This window comes from Hyperolius riggenbachi, chromosome 8 (assembly GCF_040937935.1).
Source record: "Hyperolius riggenbachi isolate aHypRig1 chromosome 8, aHypRig1.pri, whole genome shotgun sequence".
Classification (NCBI taxonomy): domain Eukaryota; kingdom Metazoa; phylum Chordata; class Amphibia; order Anura; family Hyperoliidae; genus Hyperolius; species Hyperolius riggenbachi.
The window spans coordinates 241,388,692-241,409,266 of NC_090653.1; the positions used below are offsets into that span (position 1 = coordinate 241,388,692).

Sequence of the window (20,575 nt, forward strand, 5' to 3'; positions counted from 1 at the left end):
CTCTTTGACATAAAGAGCAAAATGCCCGTATAAATACCCAATTGCCGGTAGTAAGCGCCTTCCGGTTGCAACCAATTAGGAGCTTTTGGTGCCACATCTGACACTGGTGGAGCCGCCCTCGAGATATAACTATACAACTGTTATATTTGAGGTAAGAGATATTTTGTCTTACCATCTTAGAAGGACAAACAAAGTCTTTTTTGGGGAAAAAAAGTTTTTTTTCATGCACATAAGACAACATGTTTTAAAGGTTCTGGCCCGCTTCCTCAGGTCAACAAACGTGCCACCACTTCTGCCGCAAGTCCTATCAATGTCTTCTTTCTACTTCCTGCCAATCATATACAGCCTCCGGTCTGAGCGGTCCATTCCAAATACGTGTCATCTATTGACACATGGTGCTGTTGTTGAGTCACTCTACAGTCTCGTTCGACTCTTTGCAATTCCATGGACCACATCACCCCAGGCCCCTCTATACTTTACTGCCTGTTGACGGTTGTTTGCCTGGTAAAAAAAAATTCTGCATGTCAAGTCTAGGGGCAGCTGTCACCTGTTTAGATGTGGTTGCAAGAGACCACCGCCAGTGCTGGATGCTTGCACAATGCAGAAGTACAACGTAAACTTGGGGGCAGCAGACAGGTAAAGTATTTAAATGCAAGGGGGAAGGGGTCATCTAACGTTTGAGGGGATGTCGGAGAGGTGGTGCCACAAGGCCGATTCCTGAAAGATTTCATGTTGAAATCGATCAGGAATCGGCCTATGCTGAAATCGATCAGGGATCGGCCTGTCATGGGAAGCCAACAGATCTCTCTCTTTCTCAGATCAGATTCGATCAGAGAAAGATCTGTCTCTTGGTTGAATCTGCCCAGCAGTCACCAGATACTGCAGCTACTGCAGACAGCACAGAAGCCAAAGTAATGCCAGAGGGGTTACCACTAAGGATGAGGTGCCAGCTAGGAAGGTTAGTGTTACACTGTAAAGTATTAGCCTTTAACACAAATCCTGGTGGTGGGGCTGCTACCTAAAGCTTCCAGGCACACTGATTTTCTTTCAGGGATCCTTCCCTTAGCCTTTGGAATTCCACTTCTACCACAAGGCAGCAGAGCTAGTTTTTGAATGACCCTGGATTATACCAGTATTTGCTATATCTAGTCAGCATTCTTTGATATGCCACTGAATGAGGCTTCTGATGGTAGACTAGCAACTTCACACAGTCTTTGCTCCACTTTGGCCCTCATGTTTGGGGTTCCTGTCAGGCGTTCTTGGCTACTGGAGCGGCTCAGGGTCCCAACAGACTATTGGCATCAATTCACTAAACTTATCTCCTGTCTTTAATAACGTTTCTAGAGTTATCACCATGGTGATAAGGCATGTAGTATTCAGGAAACATTTTAACTCAGGCAAACCTAAAGTTAACTCTTCTGTCTTTAAGTTAAGGTGAGATCTCTAAAGTTAACTCTTCAATCCTTAAAATAACGACAGCATTCTAAAGTTAAAGACAGGCTGTTAATTAACTGCATGTGAAAATAACTACAGAGGAGGTAACTTAAGGACTGAAGAGATAAGATAACTCTCTTACTGTGTAAACGTATCTCTACACCTTAATAAGGCAAGATCGATGTGTGGTGGTAAGTTTTCTCTTGCCTTATTATCTCCAGCATGATCTTAGTGAATTGAGGCCAATCTCTTACTTGATATTGCCCAGGTCATACCATGAGGAGGTATCGAGTTTGCTGGAAAGTGAGTAATGTTAAGGGTTACCTCTAAAGATGAGGTGCCAGCTAGGAAGTGTTAGACCAGTGATTCTCAAGCCTGTCCTTCTTACTTCCCAATGGTGCATGTTTTACAGGCAACCACACATAATGCACGGGTGGGATAATTATTATCTCAGCTAGGTGGATTCTATCTACTCGATGGGGGAGATAATGCCGAAACACCAACAATAAAACACAGTTACAAACCTCCTCCTCGGGTATTTTAAAAGTGATCAATTTGACATCATCAGAGAGCTTCTACTCAGATGAAAATAAACTCTACCTAAAGTTGAGCTTGAAAGCTGTAGTTCTTTTTTGACTGAAAAAAGTAAGGTAAATGCCACTCATGTAACGTCCAAAGGACTAGGCTGGTGCATGACATGATTAGCAGTACAAAGAAATTCAAAACTTAAAGGGGAACTGAAGAGAGAGGTATATGGAGGCTGTCATGTTTATTTCCTTTTAGACAATACCAGTTGCCTGGCAGCCCTGCTGATCCTCTGTCTCTAATACTATTAGCCATAGCCCCTGAACAAGCATGCAGCAGATCAGGTGTTTCAGTGGTTCAGACTTATAAGTCTGATCTGACAAGACTAGCTGCATGCTTGTTTCTGGTTTTAATCAGATACTACTGCAGAGAAATAGACCAGCAGGGCTGCCAGGCAACTGGTATTGATTAAAAGGAAATAAACAGGACAGCCTCCATATACCTCTTTCTTCAGTTCCCCTTTAAGATCTAGCATACAAGGTGATGTGAAGACGAAGTTTTAACTATGAAGTCGATATATTTGTAGTAACTTATTGCTGAAATCTAGGAAAGGGGATGGATTTTTCAAGCTCTGCAATTTTAGAGAGTCAAATGGGAGCCTTCTGAGCTCCCTTATAAGTCTCTACTCGCCAGCCACTCAGAAACTCTGAAGTCATCGATGTTGCCAATCATGCTGTGTCTTAGAACTCAATGCCCCATAGTCAGTGCACTGCAGCTGTCAATATTTAGGCCACATGCCCCTAGAAGCAGGTTGTCCACGTTCTCCTTCAAAGAGCTTACATGTAGCTTGAAACGTGGATTATCAATCTTTACACTGTGCTGAGAAGCTTTATAGACATTGAATAAAGAACATTACAGACTGGAGAACATTATTAGTCTATAATATACCGCGGTGTTTGCGAAGACATGGAAATTGCCTTCATCTAAAAGACACCAGGGAAAACATTCCTAGCAGAAAATGAAAACAAGATCTATAAATATGTATTAGAAGCTGAATTTACATTATAAGAAGCAGGCAGCATGCAGCAATCATTGTAAAAGGTCAGCAGAAAAGTTGATAATCCCAGCCAGTGATATTTGTGGATGGTTTCTGAGCTTTTTAACAGAGAGTATGGTAACCCCTTTCCTCCGAGAGATCTGGAGGATAAGGAGAAATTGCAGTTGCTTTGATCAGTGGAGTGGTGAATACTGCAAAGGCCCACATGACCTTGGATGGGTCAACCTGTTAGTGGGGTCATAATTGAGCCTCCGCTACCCTTTCCCCTTCTACAGTGGTCCAAGTTTATTGTCGCATAAAGGGAACCGATAATGGTAACAATGTTTTTTCTATAGACATGTGCTTATGATTAGCTTTTTTGTTCTTCCTCCCTGCAGATATGAATGTTCAAAAAGTACTGAAAGTAAACCAGTTTTGCACATTTTCCTTTAAAGTAAAGCTAAAGGGGGAAAAGTGGTTTAAAATAGTTTGGAAAGGTGTTGGAATTTATTCTTTCTTTGTGCTCTTAATTGCTGGCCTGTGAAAAGAAACTGCTTCTGAAAATAGCATTAGATAGCAAGCTCAGGAACCTGTGAACTGGAGGCTGCAAATGCTGTGAATTCTCCGGGCATTATGTATCTCCAGGGGTCTGCTTCCTAGCCCCCGTCTTTATGTTGGCCTCTATCTTCTTTCAGGGAGACCCGCAAGTGCTGCGGATTGAAGCACTTAAAGCAAACCTGAACTGAAAAGTAAAACTCAAACTAAACATACACATGCAATACTTACCTCCAGTGTAGTCTACTCATCAAACTCTTTCTCCTCTCCCGCGTCCTGTTTGTCCACTGTGATCAATCAGTTCTCCGTCCTTCATTTTGAAAATGGCCTTTACCCCATAACAGCTTCCTGGTCAGCATATTGTTAAACTGTAATATCGCCCACTTGAGCCAAAGGGAAACATATACATTACTTTGCTCATCAGTTGTCCTTTCAGTTATAACTGACAGCAACTGATATATGACTGACAGCAACTGCTATATTTCAGTTCTGATAAAATTTTGTCAGAACTGGAAGGGATTGTTGTAAGAAGAAAATGTTGAGCTTGAGAGAGTTACTGAAGGTAGGTAGGTATGTAATATTCATTTGCAGGTACAACGTGTTTATTTGAAATAATTTTTACTCGGTTCAGGTGCACTTTAACCACCAAGCTGCCCCGTAGCCAACTGACATGAACTAGGATGGTAGAAGTGATCATATAATGATGACTATAGTTTATCACCAAGTGTGTTCCAATATTTGGCTACAATATTAAAACCAGACACAATGGTGACAGTTACATGTTTTTGAGTGACTTCTGCTATTAGCTTTAGATGGATTATGTTAATATGAAATGTGTCTGTAAAATCAAATTCTGAGTACCTTGGTATAGTACTCAACACTGCCAATGTAACTTTGAACCCATACTTAGTTTAGCAGTAAGGAAGAAAATATCCATTCAAAGCTTATAGCTATGTAGTTTCCACCAGGCCTGGATGTCCTGGCACCCAAGACTTCACCCTCCATGAACCTACAAGTCCCTGCCAAACTGCACCACAAGTGTGCTGGCTGGCCCAGCTGTCACTTCTCCCTTACTTCCCTTGCCCATCATAGGTAGCCAGAGGTACCCTGATTATTAAGTACCTAGAGGTGTCCCCAAGTATAAGGTAGCCGGAGGTACCCTCAGTATTAAATAGCTACAGATGCCCCTTAGTATTAGGTAGCTAGATTAACCTCAGTATTAGGTAGCTAGAGGTACCACTGACTGAAGGGAGATCTCGTCAGTTGAATGACAAGAGCAGGGTGAGTAACCTGTCATTTACACTCTGCTCAGGACTTTGCATTGAGAAGGAGGGAGGGAAGCACCAGGGGAGGGAGTGACCCTCCTTTCCATCATCAGGTGCCTGTAGGCACGTGCCTACAGTGCCTTATGGTAAATACGGTTCTGGTTACCACTCAGGATTGAATATTGCAGACCCACAAGTGCTCAAAAGCACAAGAAACCTATTTTCTCTCATTTTAAGCATGCAGCAACAGCAGAATGTGTTACAGACCTCTCTGTTTCCAAACAAGGTGATTTATTGACCAAGGCAACCTTTGGTGATTATCCTCGAGCTTTGTTCTGGAAATTTAGGCAGATAGTGGTGTTGAGAAGGGAGGAAGCTGGTGTGAATTTGATGTGTGCAAGCCTTCAGATCTGATTCATAATCAAGGTGGCTCCACTTATTCTGAATCAAGAGGGACAGGAACAGGCAATGTTATCTGTGTAAACTCTACCCAGAAGAGGCTGAACTTGGGTCTACCATCATTTCAAAAGCTAACTCTGAAATTTCATAAATTGTTCTTCAATGCCTCCCACGTGGATCCAACAAAACGCACCTCAATGCTCAATTTTAGTTTTCATCCTTCTCCCCTTTTTTGGTCCTTAAAAACCTACAATGTGTCATCCAATATGGACATTTAAGGGCGATGTATTAAAAATTCACCTGTAGGTTGAAAACACAATACTCACCTCTGCAGGAAGGCTACTTCTAGTCCTTGGTCTTCTTAGATTCTAAGCTCATCTCACCAAGTGCAGCAGTGAAGAAATCAGTAAGTGTCTAGATTAGTGATGGTCATGTCTAGGAGAACTCATGGAGAAGCATGTGACTTGTTTGATCAGCTAATCGATTTGCAAAGCTTTGATTTGCTGTCATCACATCCTGCTTTAGCACATGATCATGACTAGCAAATCAGAGATATACATATCTATCGCCTGACCAAACTGATCACATGCTCCTCCATGAGTTCTCCTAGACATAACCATCGCTAGTCTCTATTCACGCATGCCCAACTGCCCCACAGACCTTATCAATCAAATCCACCCCTTTACCTTACCATACGACTGAGAAGGGCCAGGACATGCTGGCCATCTTGGAAAGGCAGCTGCAGAATCTTCACTCCTGTGATAATGGTGCTATGGGACAAGGAAAAGGAAGACCCAGGATAGGGTGGTTTTGCTCAGGTGATGATTATCTCCCCCAGAGGAGTATTGTTTGTAGAAAGGTCCAGAATTACAATTTAATGGATGGAAAGAGTGAATGGAATGGCTGCACTAGTGTCTGTAGAAGATATTTTTTACCACACACTTATGTTGTATCCCCGTGGCTGTGAAATGAGTACATCTTAACAGATGGGTAGCTATTTGCCTGTGCCTGTTCCTTATGCACGTGACATTGATCTTGTGTATTCTCTGCACCCATGCTGCATATCCTTTGCATGTTTGCTTGTTGCATGTGCTGATGGTATTTTATGTTTTTATTTGTGGGTCTTTTGGCCAGTTTAGTTTTCTCAGACTCCATCCCGAGGGAATGCCATTTCAATTATCTGATTTTCATTACCATGCAGGACTCCTAGCAAGTTCAATTCAATTCAGCACTTATTATTTTCAGTAGATCTTGTTAAACTTGGATAGAAAATAATGAGTGGGTATTGAAAATCTTGTTAGCGTGAAGGAAGTGAGTAAAGTTGTTACATATGAAGAGTCCTTACCTTCTCATATAGGAGGTATCTGCTTCCTCGTACTTACCATCAGCGTTCAGTCTGCATTATACTAATGTAAGGTGTGCTTTCTGCTTCATTTCATGCAGTGAGAACATCTGATTTTAATTAGTACTAAATAAAGGTGGCCATACATCTATCAATTTTGTGGCCCAGTTGACCCCCCAATTTCATAATCGATGCCCTATTGACAATTCAACTGATTGTGGGCCGGATTTGGTCAAAATATTGATTGAGCATGCTGAGAAATTTCGGGTCGAGGTGGTTGATCGAGTGCATGGCAGTAATGGTGTGCGATTTTGCAATGACCGACAAAGACGTGACATAACTCCTAGCCGCTGCCCCCCAAATATTTATGTCCCCTCGCTGGTGCTTGTGCACTAAAATCTCACCTGTTCCAGCTGACATTACAGTACAGCTTCTCCCAATCTCATTCGCTGCTTCTTCCGAGCCAGGCGCGTGGGGGACATCACAAACACACCACGTGCTATACGTGGCAACCACGTGGTGTGACGACAGCATTCATGGGGAAGCAGCAGGCGAGACTGGGAGCAGCTGGACAGTTGTGGCACCTGGAACAGATGAGATTTGAATGCACAGGGGCAAGTTAACATTTGGGGGGATAGTGGCCAGGCGGCAGGAGTGGCGTAGGTGGCGTCACAAGGCCAATCCCCGAGAGTTTTCATGCTGAAATCGATCTGAAATCGGCCTTCAGTGCATGGGCAGCCAACAGATCTCACTCTGATCAGATTTGTTGAGAGAGAGATCTGTTTCTTGGACGATCTGCCCAAACATTGCTAGATGTATGAGCACTTTAATCCTATAAAACCTCAGATCTTCTCTACCACCGTGAATTATTTGCAGTGCAGAAGGAAGGCTATATCTTAAAAAGAATGTATAGTGTTTTTTTTCACATTATTTGTTTTATTTTAATTTTTTATAGTTTTAATACTAAAAAATGTATAAAAGGTTTTTTTATTTTTAATCAAAAAAAGATTAAACACGAGAATGGAAAATGTGATATTTGTTTACAGTGGCACCTGTTGATCTGTCTGGCAAACTACAAGTAGGAACTAATTTTGCTGCAGTGCAGTAAAGCAATGGTGGCTCTATTAAGCATGCCCAGGCCTACTTGTGATTCAACAAGTCTGGGGACTTTGCTGTTGTAAAGTTACACTTTTCTTTTTATTGTGGCAGTAAAGTGACACTCTTTTCTGCTTTTAAAATATTAAAAAGTGGAGGTGCAGATGGACTCCAGAAGGCTGCAATGTTTTTAGTTTACAAAATAATTTCTTGATTAAAAAAAAAGTGTTTTTATATTATTTTATAATTAAAAAAAACAATATTTTTTAATTCTAAAAAAAACCTGAAATATGTTTTAAAGAAAACTCTATACTTTCCACTCAAACCCCAAGATCAGGTACAGTTGTATGGCAGCTAAGAAAAATGTTTTTAAATAAATTACTTACATCCTTAAAATGCTTTTTAAAATTAAGTACAAAAAAAGAAATAATAATTTGAATGATTTATTTAACATAATTGTCTATAAAAAAAAAACTGGGCCTCGAGGGTACTTTAATTTTATATAGATAAATTGCCATTGCTTGCTGCTACCATTAGCTATTGGACTAAGCATTTATCAGATGTCTGTAGAAGTATATCTTGGCCTCTGAGCTGAACCTTCTTATACCTCCAAAGAAATGAATATGCCTTATAGAGTGACTTTAAACCTACAGTATGTGCATCTTAATACATTTGTAGCCTCCTGCATGTAAACGAAAATCAAAATTAGGTGGCAGTTTCTTATTACTCATGGAGCAATAGAGATAAAACCAAACTTGGCCAATGTGTTTATTGTTTTATTCTGCCTTAGAAATAATTGTTAGATAAGATTACTTATGTGAACACATTACTGTTATTTTCTTATTTCTTTTTTTTCTAGCACGTGAGCTGAGTGTTTTACTTAAATTTTATTAGGTTATATTTGCACCAAGTAAAACTTAATATTTACTTGATCCAGAAAATTGTCCAGTTATATAATGCAAACCTGGAGTCAATATGAAATAAAAACTGTCTTTACCATTACATAATGGAGCCATGACATATACTTACCTTCCATGCTCCCTACTGACCCCACCATCATTTCTGGAGTTTGCAAACAAAACAGGACACTTGCTGGGACTACTGTTAAAGATCCAACCACCCAGCAGGATATTGAGTTCTTGAGTGACCTGTTTCTAGGCCTGAGCTTTGTCTCTTGAGCATTATAAGTCCTATGCAAATTCCAAAAGCTAGCTGTTTTATTATTTGCATGTGCTACTTTTGGTGCATCTGGCATTGCTGGGAAGGTTAAATATCCCCCACAATTGGCACCTTAAAATTTTGGTAGAGTTTACAGTTTTTATTATTTTAATTTTGATTATTTAATTTAAATCCAAACAAATACAATTCAAACAAATTAAATACATAAAACCCAGAAAATTAATATAATCAGCCAGTTTCTCAATACATACTGTGTATATAGATGGATTTTTGTTTCTCAGGCATTGAAACAAAAATATGACCGCCTCAAACTTAAGAAAAGCCTTGTGATTGTGTGCCATCATGAAGAATATTTTGATTCCATTTTGAGAATGCAGTTCAGACACAGTCATAGATACGCAAAGTCGAATATCCTCTAGAACAGTGTTTCTCAACATTTGGTATGTACCCCTTTTAAAACCCTGTACTCACCAAGTACCCCCTGGCATAGTAAACATTATCACAAGTACCCCTTGACAAATATATATTTAATCATAGTACATGATAATTGGTTCTAAACAATTTCCAAGCATTTACTATTGCTTTTAATTAACTAAAATACTAATTTGGTGTTTTTAAATAAGATTTATCAATTTCTAAAACTCTAAATGTGTTATTCTTGGTTAAGTATATCAAGCCTGAGTACCCCCTGGAACCATCAGAAGTACCCCTGGGGTACGCGTACCACACGTTGAGAACCTATGATCTAGAACAAAATCTAAAACATAGTCTAAGTTGTGGGCCAAATTGTTTATTAAGATCTAACATTTATTGAACAGTCTTAAACTAAGTGGTGTGACTATAGTGACCATGGTGGGGGGGGGTTGCTGCTCCTCCACTTCTGCAGAGTGGAGCAGTGTAGTATTTACCTGCCCCAGTGCTGCTTCGGTGGAAAATGTTCCACTTCTGCAGAGTAGCGCAGTGGAGCAGTGTAATATTTACCTGCCTCAGTGCTGCTTCGGTGGAAAATTTTCAAGATGAAATGTGGCCCAAGTAAAGATGCTAGCCACGCGAGGGGGTTGGGATGCTAAGAGGGGTCCCCATGGTCATTTTGCAGAGGGGTCCCATGGGTTGTTGCTGCACCTCACCTCAAACTGACAATGTTTCAACCAGAAACTGTCACCAGCATGCCCCTCTAGCTGGGAAAGCAATGTGCTGTTGTTGTTTTACTACTTATGGTGCCCATACATGGTACAATTTTTTTCGATTAGATAATTTCATTTGATTATTCCGTTAGATCGAATATCAAGATTTTTCCAACATGTACAATCACATTTTTATTGTACCATGTATGGGCAAGGTTGTACATTTAATGTACAGCTCTCGAGGGCCACATAAAATAGCAAGGAGGGCTGCATTCACCCTACGGGCCTTGTGTTTGGCACCTGTGCTCTGCAACTATAGATAAAACACATTAGCCAACTTAAAAAAAAAAACATAACGCACAACAGCACTGGGCTAGTACTGCTAACTAATTCAGCCCAAATTATTTCCCTTCACAGCAACTCGCTCTGTCACTATTACAGGCCTTTTTTGCTTGGTCACTCTTTATTTATTAATTTTTTATAGGTTTTGAAAGGGGAATTCTGCTTTTAATACATATTATAAAATTTGTTGTGTGCTGCAAAGACTCTGCGGGAGCCCCAGGGAACACAGTTAAATTGGAGGGTGACTTGGGGGTTCCTGGCTGTCGACTCAGGGCCCTTGGGCAGTCGCCCATTTTGCACATATGGTAGGGCCGGTCCTGGTTCAGCTTCATTTTAAGTTATTTTGGACACACTTTTTAAGAGGACCTCAATCTTGAAAAAAAATTCTGCAGTGCTACTGAAATGAAAAGTTATATTTACCTCCGAAGTCTTGTCCCATGAAGCCAACCCAAAGTCCCTGCATCACTACACTTCCGTCGCTTGGCCCTGCCTCCCCTCTCTCCTCCGAGAAAAAATGCCTGGCAATTTAATGCAGTAAATAGCTTGGTGTTTTTCTTGGAGGAGAGAGGGGAGGCGGGGCCAAGCAGCGGAAGTGTAGTAACGCGGGGACTTATGGGCGGCTTCCTGGGACGAGACTCCTGAGGTAAATATAACTTTTCATTTCAGTAGCGCTGCAGGATTTTGTTTTTCAGGATGGAGGTCCTTTAGGAGTATAATGTATACACACACAAACACACACACTTTAACTTTTTTAAGACTCAGTAAAGATGCTGATATCTTTTTAATTCGACAATTATAATGGGATAGATATTTAGCTGCTCAGATGAAACTCTTCTCATTATATAGGGGAGATGGGCTGCACATTGATAGATGTTGACAGTTGCTGCATGGTAATTGGGATTTTAATTATGCGGAACCTTTATAATATAATCCGAGGCTTGCTGCTGGAGTTGTAAACATCTTTGAAGCCTCTTGTTTTATCCCTTAAGGGAAGATTCTCGGGATTTCCTTGCCATTCTCCACTCTCGCTTCGTGTGTCCCAGCTTCCCTCAGAGGAAACAGGAAGACATGTTTCCATGGAAACTCATGAGTTTAGGCACACGAGCCAAAACTTTATGGCGGATATGATGGGGTTGTTTAAATAAACGTTGTATAGTTAGTATGCTGGTGCAATTCTGTGCAAGTGAATCACTGGCAGCCCATAGAATGTTATAATAAAAGGACCTATGATCAGAATGTATAGGCACACCTCTTGGGCACCCCCCACAGGCACAGAAAAGAAGAGAAGTCAACAAACTCCACCTATGTGGAGCTGGAAGACAACAAATATTAGGGGTTTGTTGTGACAAGGGGTATTATGTTAATTGCACATCTTAAACAAAAGTTGTATACATTAGTCTTTAATGTGTACATTGATTTCATGCACGGTCTGTGCTTCCATAGGGGAAATTTAGGCAATTGCGCCAGGGCCCTGAGCTGGCCCCCCTCCAAGGTCTCCCCTCCCCAACTTTATATTGGTTCCCGGAGCCTATGCAGTTTTTGGTAGTGTAGCAATTCACGTGCCCCTGGGTGACACGCTCTGCTATCAGTCTATGCACTCCTGTCTTCATCCCCGCAGGAGCAACCTCTTAGTGACTTGGCGCATGTTATTACGTAATATGCCGTTGGGTCACTGAGAAGATGTGGCCAGTGGGAAAAAGATTGGACTATAATCAAGTTTGGGGGTGACCTGGGGGCCTGGCCTCTGGCTCGGGGGCCTGGGGGGGGGATTTCCAGAAACAAAGGAGTGGGGTTACTGTCATGGGGTCCCCCAGGTTAATTTTGCCTTGGGGCATCATTGTAACTAGAACCAGCCCTGATTTCATGTGCACATAAACAATTCAGAGATAGTATAAAAACTTTTTGGCCAATTAAAAAGCTCTTTAATGAGCACTTAAATTCCTGATGCATGTTTCGCATCCCAATTTGCAGCTTCCTCAGAGGCTCCGCATAACAGTCACTTTTTTGTTGTACAGCCTTACAAAACCATCTGTATGGGTAAAAAAAGAAGAGAACTGCTGTAATAGGTTAGACCAGGCTTTCTCAACCAGGGTTCCCTGGAACCCCAGGGTTCCTTGAGTACTCTGCAGGGGTTCCTTGGCATTTTCCCCCATCGTGGTGAAAGTATATAGAGCACACTATAATAGGTGGTACTGTAACAAGAAGCACTAATTTGGTGGGTCAGGAGACGGTATAATGAGTGGCAGTGTAATAGGGGGTAGTAAAATAAACAGCCACACATACTTTTAAAGACCATGCCTCCTGCAAAATAACTGCAGGGGTTCCTTGAGATCAAAACATTGTTTGCAGGGGTTCCTTGGGATCAAAAAGTTATTTGCAGGGTTCCTCCAGGGTAGAAAGGTTGAGAAAGGCTGGGTTAGACGTTACTTTCCATGAAACATGAATCTAACAAAAAATCGAATAAAAATAAAAGCCTTCTCAATTCACGTTTGATTGTTTTATTGACCGAACATTCTTTTTGCATCTAATATCAAGTGGGGAATGGTGGTACACAATCAATAACGGGTAAATATACATTTTTTTTACCACATTTAATAGCATATAACCATAACATGGATTTGATAAAACTTGACAACAGAGTGCAATCAAGATTGTATAGTGTATGACAGGTTTAATCCTACAGCCAAATGCAAAGCCAAAAACTCTTTGCAGCTTAGGCAGATTTTTTGCTCATTTATGAAAGTTGTTGCTCACCTTCTGTTAGACTTCTCATACCATTTCTTCACTTAAAGTATACTGTAGGTTCAGTCACTCAGCCATGTTTAGCTTTATCCCACACAGATGTGCATTGTCTTCCACAGCTCAGCCAGTATCCTCACCTCAGGGAGGAGATGGAACGGATCGTCACCACACATATCCGTGAGAGGGAAGGAAGGACAAAAGACCAGGTGAAGATCTAGAATCTCGCTGTGCAGTTATTGAGCATGTTTTTAGGTCCCAGCCAAACCCAAAACTGGTCAAGGCTCATTTTCTTAGCAATCATAATGATAAGTGAATGCAAACAGTGCAAAGGGGGTAGAGAGAGTGTGTTTTACAAGCCAGATATAATTGGTATACTTCTCCTCTCCACTCTGAATGCAGTCAGTGGGTGTGGCCATGTGATGCCCAAAGTAGGAAGAATAAGAGATCCACAATAGTTTCCTTTTCACTTCCTCTTAGTTCCTCTTCGGTGTTGCTGCCGTGCAGCCAATCACTTAGTGGCTCCCAACACTGCATGCCTTGTGACAAGCTGTTAGGTGATTGCCTGCACGGGGGCTACACTGATGAGGAAGTGAAGAGGACCTGTTCATTGCCGGATCGAGGTACAGTATGAAGCTTCGCTGCCAGGGCTCTGCACTGCAGGTCTGAGTCCCCTTACACCCTGGGCCCCCCTGTGCTTGCAAGGGTCTGAGGGGCTATTGTTATGCCCCTGATACCATTATCCATGTAACATAGTAGAAAGTGTGCATTCTTAGTGAGGATATAGACTTGTAAGTCACAGGAAGTAGGAGGTTAGCAGTTGTAAGACCACGGCACAGTATGAGTAGTGGGTTAGTGGGGAGCACAGCATATGGAACCAAGAGGTGGGGTTGCTCAGAGCCCAGTATGGGGAGCTTACAAGATTGGAGTTGGATGGAAGTGAAGGTCAGCATATGCGGGAATGGCATGTGTTGGTTGGGGAGTTAATCTCAATTTTGCATCATAATTTATTTCTCGTTTTTTTTTTTATTCCATCGACTTAAGCTTAAATAATGTTGTTTCTTGTTCCCACAGGTTATGCTGCTGATTGATATAGAGCTGGCATACATGAACACTAACCATGAAGATTTCATTGGCTTTGCTAAGTAAGGAGCTACTGTCACCGCAACAGAGAGAGCAAAATTTCTGTCAGGGCAAATGCACAACACTGTATCACCTGTCGCATTTTAGTCTCTCTGCATTTAGATCTAAATCTCACGGGCAGTTAAATATTTTTACATCCAAGTAAAACAGTCTCTGATTTACAACTAAGTTTTCTCTGAAGACAGCTTTGAGGTGTTCCATAAAAACCAACTTCATCCTGCACTTGACACAGAGCCCAAGTCCTGAGAGCTCCATAGCATCAGCAATACGACACCCTCAGTATGAAACATTCTAGGTGAGAGAAATCTTTAAGTAGCAGCTTAGGAGAAAGTAAATAAAACAATGTGCAACTCAGGTTAAAACATTATAATTTAAGATTTGAGTCATATTCTTTACTAGTCATGAGGCCCATCAAATAACAGGTGCTAGGTAGCACAGTGGTGCACAAGTTCCTGGCTGTGCGCTTGACCGCACGCTGCTGGCGGCATGTGTGCTCGCGGCCCTGTGCTGCAAGGCATTTGGCACACACGGATGCAGGAGGACACAAATTCCTGTGTTTTATTTGATAAGATTGTTTTAGGCTTCAGGTCAAATCATGGATGGCTATACAGCCTTAAATGAATGCCATGCTGCTGTCATTAGTAGGAGGATAAAGTTCCTATATACTGTAGAGTATATATTTACTCCTATATGTATAGGAGGAGCGATCTGGATTATAGGTGATGATGTCAATAGGGATCGATACTAAAGTAATCGTATAGTGTCGCTCTGTATTGACTGCTAGAGGTGGTGGCAAAGACTCTGTATAGACTGGGTAGGGGATGGGAGAAGACAAAAATGGGAAAAGAGCGCACTCAAATTCTTAGCCAAGTCATGCCAAGCCTCTCCGTAGAATAATCCTCTCCGTGGAATAATCCACAGGTTGGATTATTCCACGGAGAGGCTTGGCATGACTTGGCTAAGAATTTGAGTGCGCTCTTTACCCGTTTTTGCCTTCTCCCATCCCACCCCCACCCTGTCTACACAGATGCTGCTGTCATGCCTGACTACATACTTCCTGTCACAGGAATTGTAAGAATCAAAGGGCCATATCCAATTAACTTTCTCCAAGGAGATAATTTTTCATCTCATCTAAACATATATTCAATACTTAGCAATTAAAAAAGGACTAAAAAGTAGGTAAAAACATAATGTTAGACTCATTTTGAGTAATTTCTTGCTTGGTGGGAGCTTTAAAAGTATATTATTCATTAGGTTTAAAAACATCTACTGGAAGAAAACCCTTGAGAAAAGATATTAGGCTAAAGGTGGCCATACACTGGTCGATGTGCCATTAGATCGACCAGCTGACAGATCCCTATCTGATCGAATCTGATCAGATAGGGATCGTATGGCTGCCTTTACTGCAAACAGATTGTGAATCGATTTCAGCCTGAAACCGATCACAATCTGTTCAGCTGCTCCTGCCGCCTGTCCTCCCCCCCCTGTATACATTACCTGAGGCTGACTCCCAGGCGTCTTCTCCGCACTGCACCGCACCGCTGTTCTTGCTCCATCCCGGCGCTTCCTGTGTTACTCCGTGACCAGGAAGTTCAAATAGAGCGCCCTCTATTTCAACTTCCTGGTCACCGGAGTGACACAGGAAGTATAAGCGTACACTGGGACATGCGGAAATGCGGTGCAGCGAGGAGAAGAGGACCCCGGAGCCAGCTTCAGGTAATGTATACATGCTCGGATCGGGCCCGAATCGTACGCCGCAAGCGACGCGCTCCTACCGCCGGGCGATCGAGGGTAATTTCCCGCACGGCGCGATCGACGGACCGATCCGATTTCGGGAGGGAATCGGATCGGCGGGTGCGTTTAGCGCAAGCGATTGGCAGCAGATTCGATCCCAGGATCGGATCTGCTGTCGAAACGGCCGTGAATCGAGCCAGTGTATGGCCTGCTTAAGGCTCATGTGCAGTTAACTTTTTATGCTGAGTTTTCTCCAATATGTTAGTTTCAGGCCTTGCCAATAAACAGTAATGCCTTTTAACCACCCTGGCGTTCTGATTAAATCGCCAGGGTGGCTGCGGGAGGGTTTTTTTTAAATAAAAAAAAAACTATTTCATGCAGCCAACTGAAAGTTGGCTGCATGAAAGCCCACTAGAGGGCGCTCCGGAGGCGATCTTCCGATCGCCTCCGGCGCCCAGAATAAACAAGGAAGGCCGCAATGAGCGGCCTTCCTTGTTTTGCTTATATCGTCGCCATAGCGACGAGCGGAGTGACGTCATCGACGTCAGCCGACGTCCTGATGTCAGCCGCCTCCGATCCAGCCCTTAGCGCTGGCCGGAACTTTTTGTTCCGGCTACGCTGGGCTCAGGCGGCTGGGGGGACCCTCTTTCGCCGCTGCTGGCGGCGGATCGCCGCAGAGCGGCGGCGATCAGGCAGCACACGCGGCTGGCAAAGTGCCGGCTGCGTGTGCTGCTTTTTATTTGATGTAAATCGGCCCAGCAGGGCCTGAGCGGCAGCCTCCGGCGGTGTTGGACGAGCTGAGCTCGTCCAGACCGCTCAGGTGGTTAAAGAGGTGCATAAGTGAAAAAAATAAATTGAGTTTTACTCATCTGGGGCTTACCTCAGCCCCTGCAGCTGATCGGTGCCCACGACGAGTCGCTCTGATGCTCCGGGTCCCGCCGGCGGCCACTTCCGGTTTCGCCGTCAGGACCCATCAAGCTGGGAAACGCGGCTGATTCTACGTGTTCCCAGCCAAAATAGCACCCCTATGCGGCCATATGGTAGTACTTTGATAGTACTTTTTCACATACTTTTTGGTACTTTATAAATTGCAAAGTACTGAAAAAAAATGCAGGAGATAAAGTTAATTGCATAGGGCCCTTACATGCCTTGTAAAGCTGTCTGTCCTCTTATTTAACAGTATTGTTTATGCAAACTTCATTGCAGTAGGAAACTGAAAGCCCCAAACAAGGCTGTCTAATGTGCTGCCTGACCCCAGTGTTGCTATGAGAAGCCCTTTTTTCTGCTGTCAATTTAAATAGCCTTGAGCTTTTTTTCATATGTTTCTGACAGTGCCTGTCGTTTTTGGAAGTTTTAAGATTTTTGGTTTTCAGCAGTGAGTTGGGGCAACGGATAAGGCATACTTTCCTGAAACATAAAGCCAGCATATAAAGCCAGACAAATAAATAAAATGGGCTAACAGCTGTCCTTGAAAGGTAAGACTTGCTACAGGGGCATAGCAATAACCATAGCAGCCATAGCAACTTCTATAAGACCCTGGAGAAGAGGGGGCCCAGTGGTACCTGATGTGTTCTCTATGAACTTTCCTTTGTTTCCTTCACCCTACGACTTTGTCTCAGTAGCCATGGACTATAAACAGTGTACATTGCATAGAAATACAAAAAGCCCGGTCAACTTATATCCATAGGGTAGGGGCAGGTGGCATTGCTCAAGAGTGTGATGGCCCCAGGAAAATTTTGCTATGGGGCCCCATAGTCTCTAGCTGCACCACTGACTTGCTATACTGGTTTTGACCTTGAAACCTGGTATTGCAGGATGGCCACAAATAGCAGTAGTGCATTGTCAGCATCCCTTCATTTAATTGGTTTATTCCAGCACTGCAAGTAAAGTAGGCAATAGTGAGATATGGAGGGTTGATACACTGTTACTGTAGATATAGGGGAATAGTGAGGTGAGAAGGAGCTGCATTTAGCAGCATGACAGGACCGCAGCCCAACAGAGGCTTTCACATTTATTGGAACTCACCCTACATAAAGGTATGACTTGTTTCACCCAGTTTAATTTCCTGACCAGAAATGACTGACCGGTTTGGTGGGTGAACGAGAAGGCATAGCGGAATCAGTAGAGACAGCTGACCAAATATGAAGGAGATGCAAGGAGTGCGCTATCGAGCATAAATCTTTTTTTTTATTGAAGGTCATAAAAACCTACTGCACTTACTAGATGTAAAAAAGTTGTAGGGATATATTAAAACCAAGGCTTTCACTGCCGTCCTTCCTCCTCGAACCGTGACCAGCAGTGTGGATGTAACACGGTACACAGCCTGGTGGATGATCCTGTATTCAGAGTGTTACTGCATTGTTACGCGTTTCGGTGAACTCGCCCTTCATCTGATGAAGAGGGGGGGGGGTCACCCGAAATGCGTAGTGATTCATTTACAACTTTTGTCCATCTAGTATGTGTAATATGGTTTTATTACCATCAATAAAAAAAGATTTATGCAGGATAGCACGCTCCTTGTATCTTCTTCATAGATCCCTGCCACTGACCCACAGTATGGAGCTGTGCTTTTGTGTTACATAAAGAAATGACCCAACTGGTCTGATTGCGCTGTAGCGCGGGAATTCTTACTGTATATACAGATGACCAAATAACCTGCTCTTTATTGTAGTGCACAGCAAAGGAGCAGCCAAATGAACAAGAAGAAAGCATCCGGGAACCAGGTGGGTGCATTTTATACCTCTTGCTTCTGATCAGATGAAACGCATATGTGATGTAGCTAAATTGGGAAACCCATATGTGCAATAGAGTTTCTGATACGATGCTGTTTATTAGTTTTGTTTTCATTAAATTGCATTTATACCCACCCCTAAATCTAATCCTGGCCAAGAGCAGATAGATTAAAAAATGTATGACAGATTCCCTTTACAGTTGTTCCAAATTGATTAGCAAAGTACTGCAGTCAGTCCTTCAAAAATACAAAATCTTAAAGGGTCAGTTACATGGGTCAAGTTCACTATGATACTCTAAATGAAATTTCAATTGGATCTGTGTGCTGACCTGACGGGAATAGATTGAATCTGCTGCTCTACATTGTTTTATGCTGTACAAATAAAAACAAATTTCCAATCACAAGATTGTTCAGATCTTGAAAATTTCATCAGAAGTCATTCATCAATCTTCAGTGAAGCACCAGGTTTTAGCAGAAGTATCAAATCTGTTACTGTAGTGTATCTACTCGACCATAAGTCTGGAAATTTAGGTCGGACTCACTAAATAAGGGCTTTTTCACATCAGAGCTTGCGTTGGAGAACGCTCAAAGCATACGTTTTGTTGTATGCGTTTTAATATGCGTTGCACTGCAGTGAGTGTGCGTTTTTAATGCGTTTTCAATGCATTACAGCACATAGGAAAACGCAGGTAATTTTTTTTTCTTTTTAGTTTTCAACTCTCTACATTGTTCCTCTGTTGCATTCTGGGACTGATTGCCTGCGTTAACGGTTTAAAAACGCGCATAGTGTGCGTTTTACATTGACTAACATTGTAACGCATAAAGCTAGCGTCGGCCGAAAAACTGCGCCTGGGTGCAGTGTAACGCAACGCACAAAAACGCAGCGTTATATGTGAAAGCTAAAATGAAAGTCTATGGACTTTCATTTCACCTTTGGGTAACGCAAACTTTACCCGTTGCGTTGAAACGCAGAAAATCTGTCCTAATGTAAAAGAGCCCTAAAAGTATAGGGGTTTATTTATACAGGAGTCACAGGCAACACTGAGTAATGTGTATACTATTAGTGACATCCCATTTGCAGCAATTTTCTCAGTGGCAAGTGACACTTTCTTGATAAAGGAAATGCCAAGAAAACATAGGCCTGAAAGTCCAGGCCACAACAATTAACAAGCAAGGGGGGGGGGGGGGGGGGAGGGGGCTGCAGGAAGGGGAGTGAATAATTTTTGCACTTGTGGGCTTGGAGGATTTATTGGCTGCACTTAACCTCTTGAGGACTGCAGTGCTAAACCCCCCTAGTGACCAGGCCATTTTTAGTAAAATGTGCCACTGCAGCTTTAAGACTAAGCTGCAGATCCGCACAACACAGCACACAAGTGATTCCCCCCCTCCCCCTTTTCTCCCCACCAACAGAGCTCTCTGTTGGTGGGGTCTGATCGCCCCCAGATTGTTTCTTTTTTTTTTTGTGCAAATATTTTTGTTCCTCTTTTTATTAAAAAAAGTGTGTTCCTTTAAATGTATTCCCTCCCTCCCTCCCCACAGCCAGCCAATTGTGGCGATCAGCTGTCATAGGCTTCTGCCTATGAGAGCCGATCACTCTCCAGTGTCCCAGGGGGACAGCCGTGTCACACGGCTGTCCCCAGTACAGCGCTGCTGCCGATCGCAGCGCTGTACTCGTAAATAGACGGCAACAGTCTCCCGAGCGGCAATAGCCGCTCGGAGACTGAAGGCGGGGCAGAGCTCCGCCATCCAAGCAGGAGATGCGCGCGCAGCCTGCGCACAATCTCCTGAAAAACAGAGCCCCAGAACTTTACGCCAATTGGCGTTAGGCGGTCCTAGGGCTGCCGCCGTGGCCACGCCCATCGGTGTGATGTGGTCGGCAAGAGGTTAAGGGACCAGGGAGGGGTTAATGGCTACAATACTGTATGCAGTACA

The 20,575-nt window shown here is 42.8% G+C and overlaps 1 protein-coding gene across 14 annotated transcripts in view; it reads left to right on the plus strand.

Moving 5' to 3' along the window:
- Positions 1-20,575, plus strand: part of DNM1 (dynamin 1) — a 231,507-nt gene that overhangs the window by 123,425 nt on the left and 87,507 nt on the right. For all 14 annotated transcript variants that reach the window (XM_068248443.1, XM_068248447.1, XM_068248442.1 and 11 more), the window contains exons 11-13: positions 13,158-13,244; positions 14,110-14,180; positions 18,584-18,635. In XM_068248443.1, the coding sequence (XP_068104544.1) occupies positions 13,158-13,244; positions 14,110-14,180; positions 18,584-18,635 (210 nt within the window). The remainder of the gene's footprint in view (positions 1-13,157; positions 13,245-14,109; positions 14,181-18,583; positions 18,636-20,575) is intronic.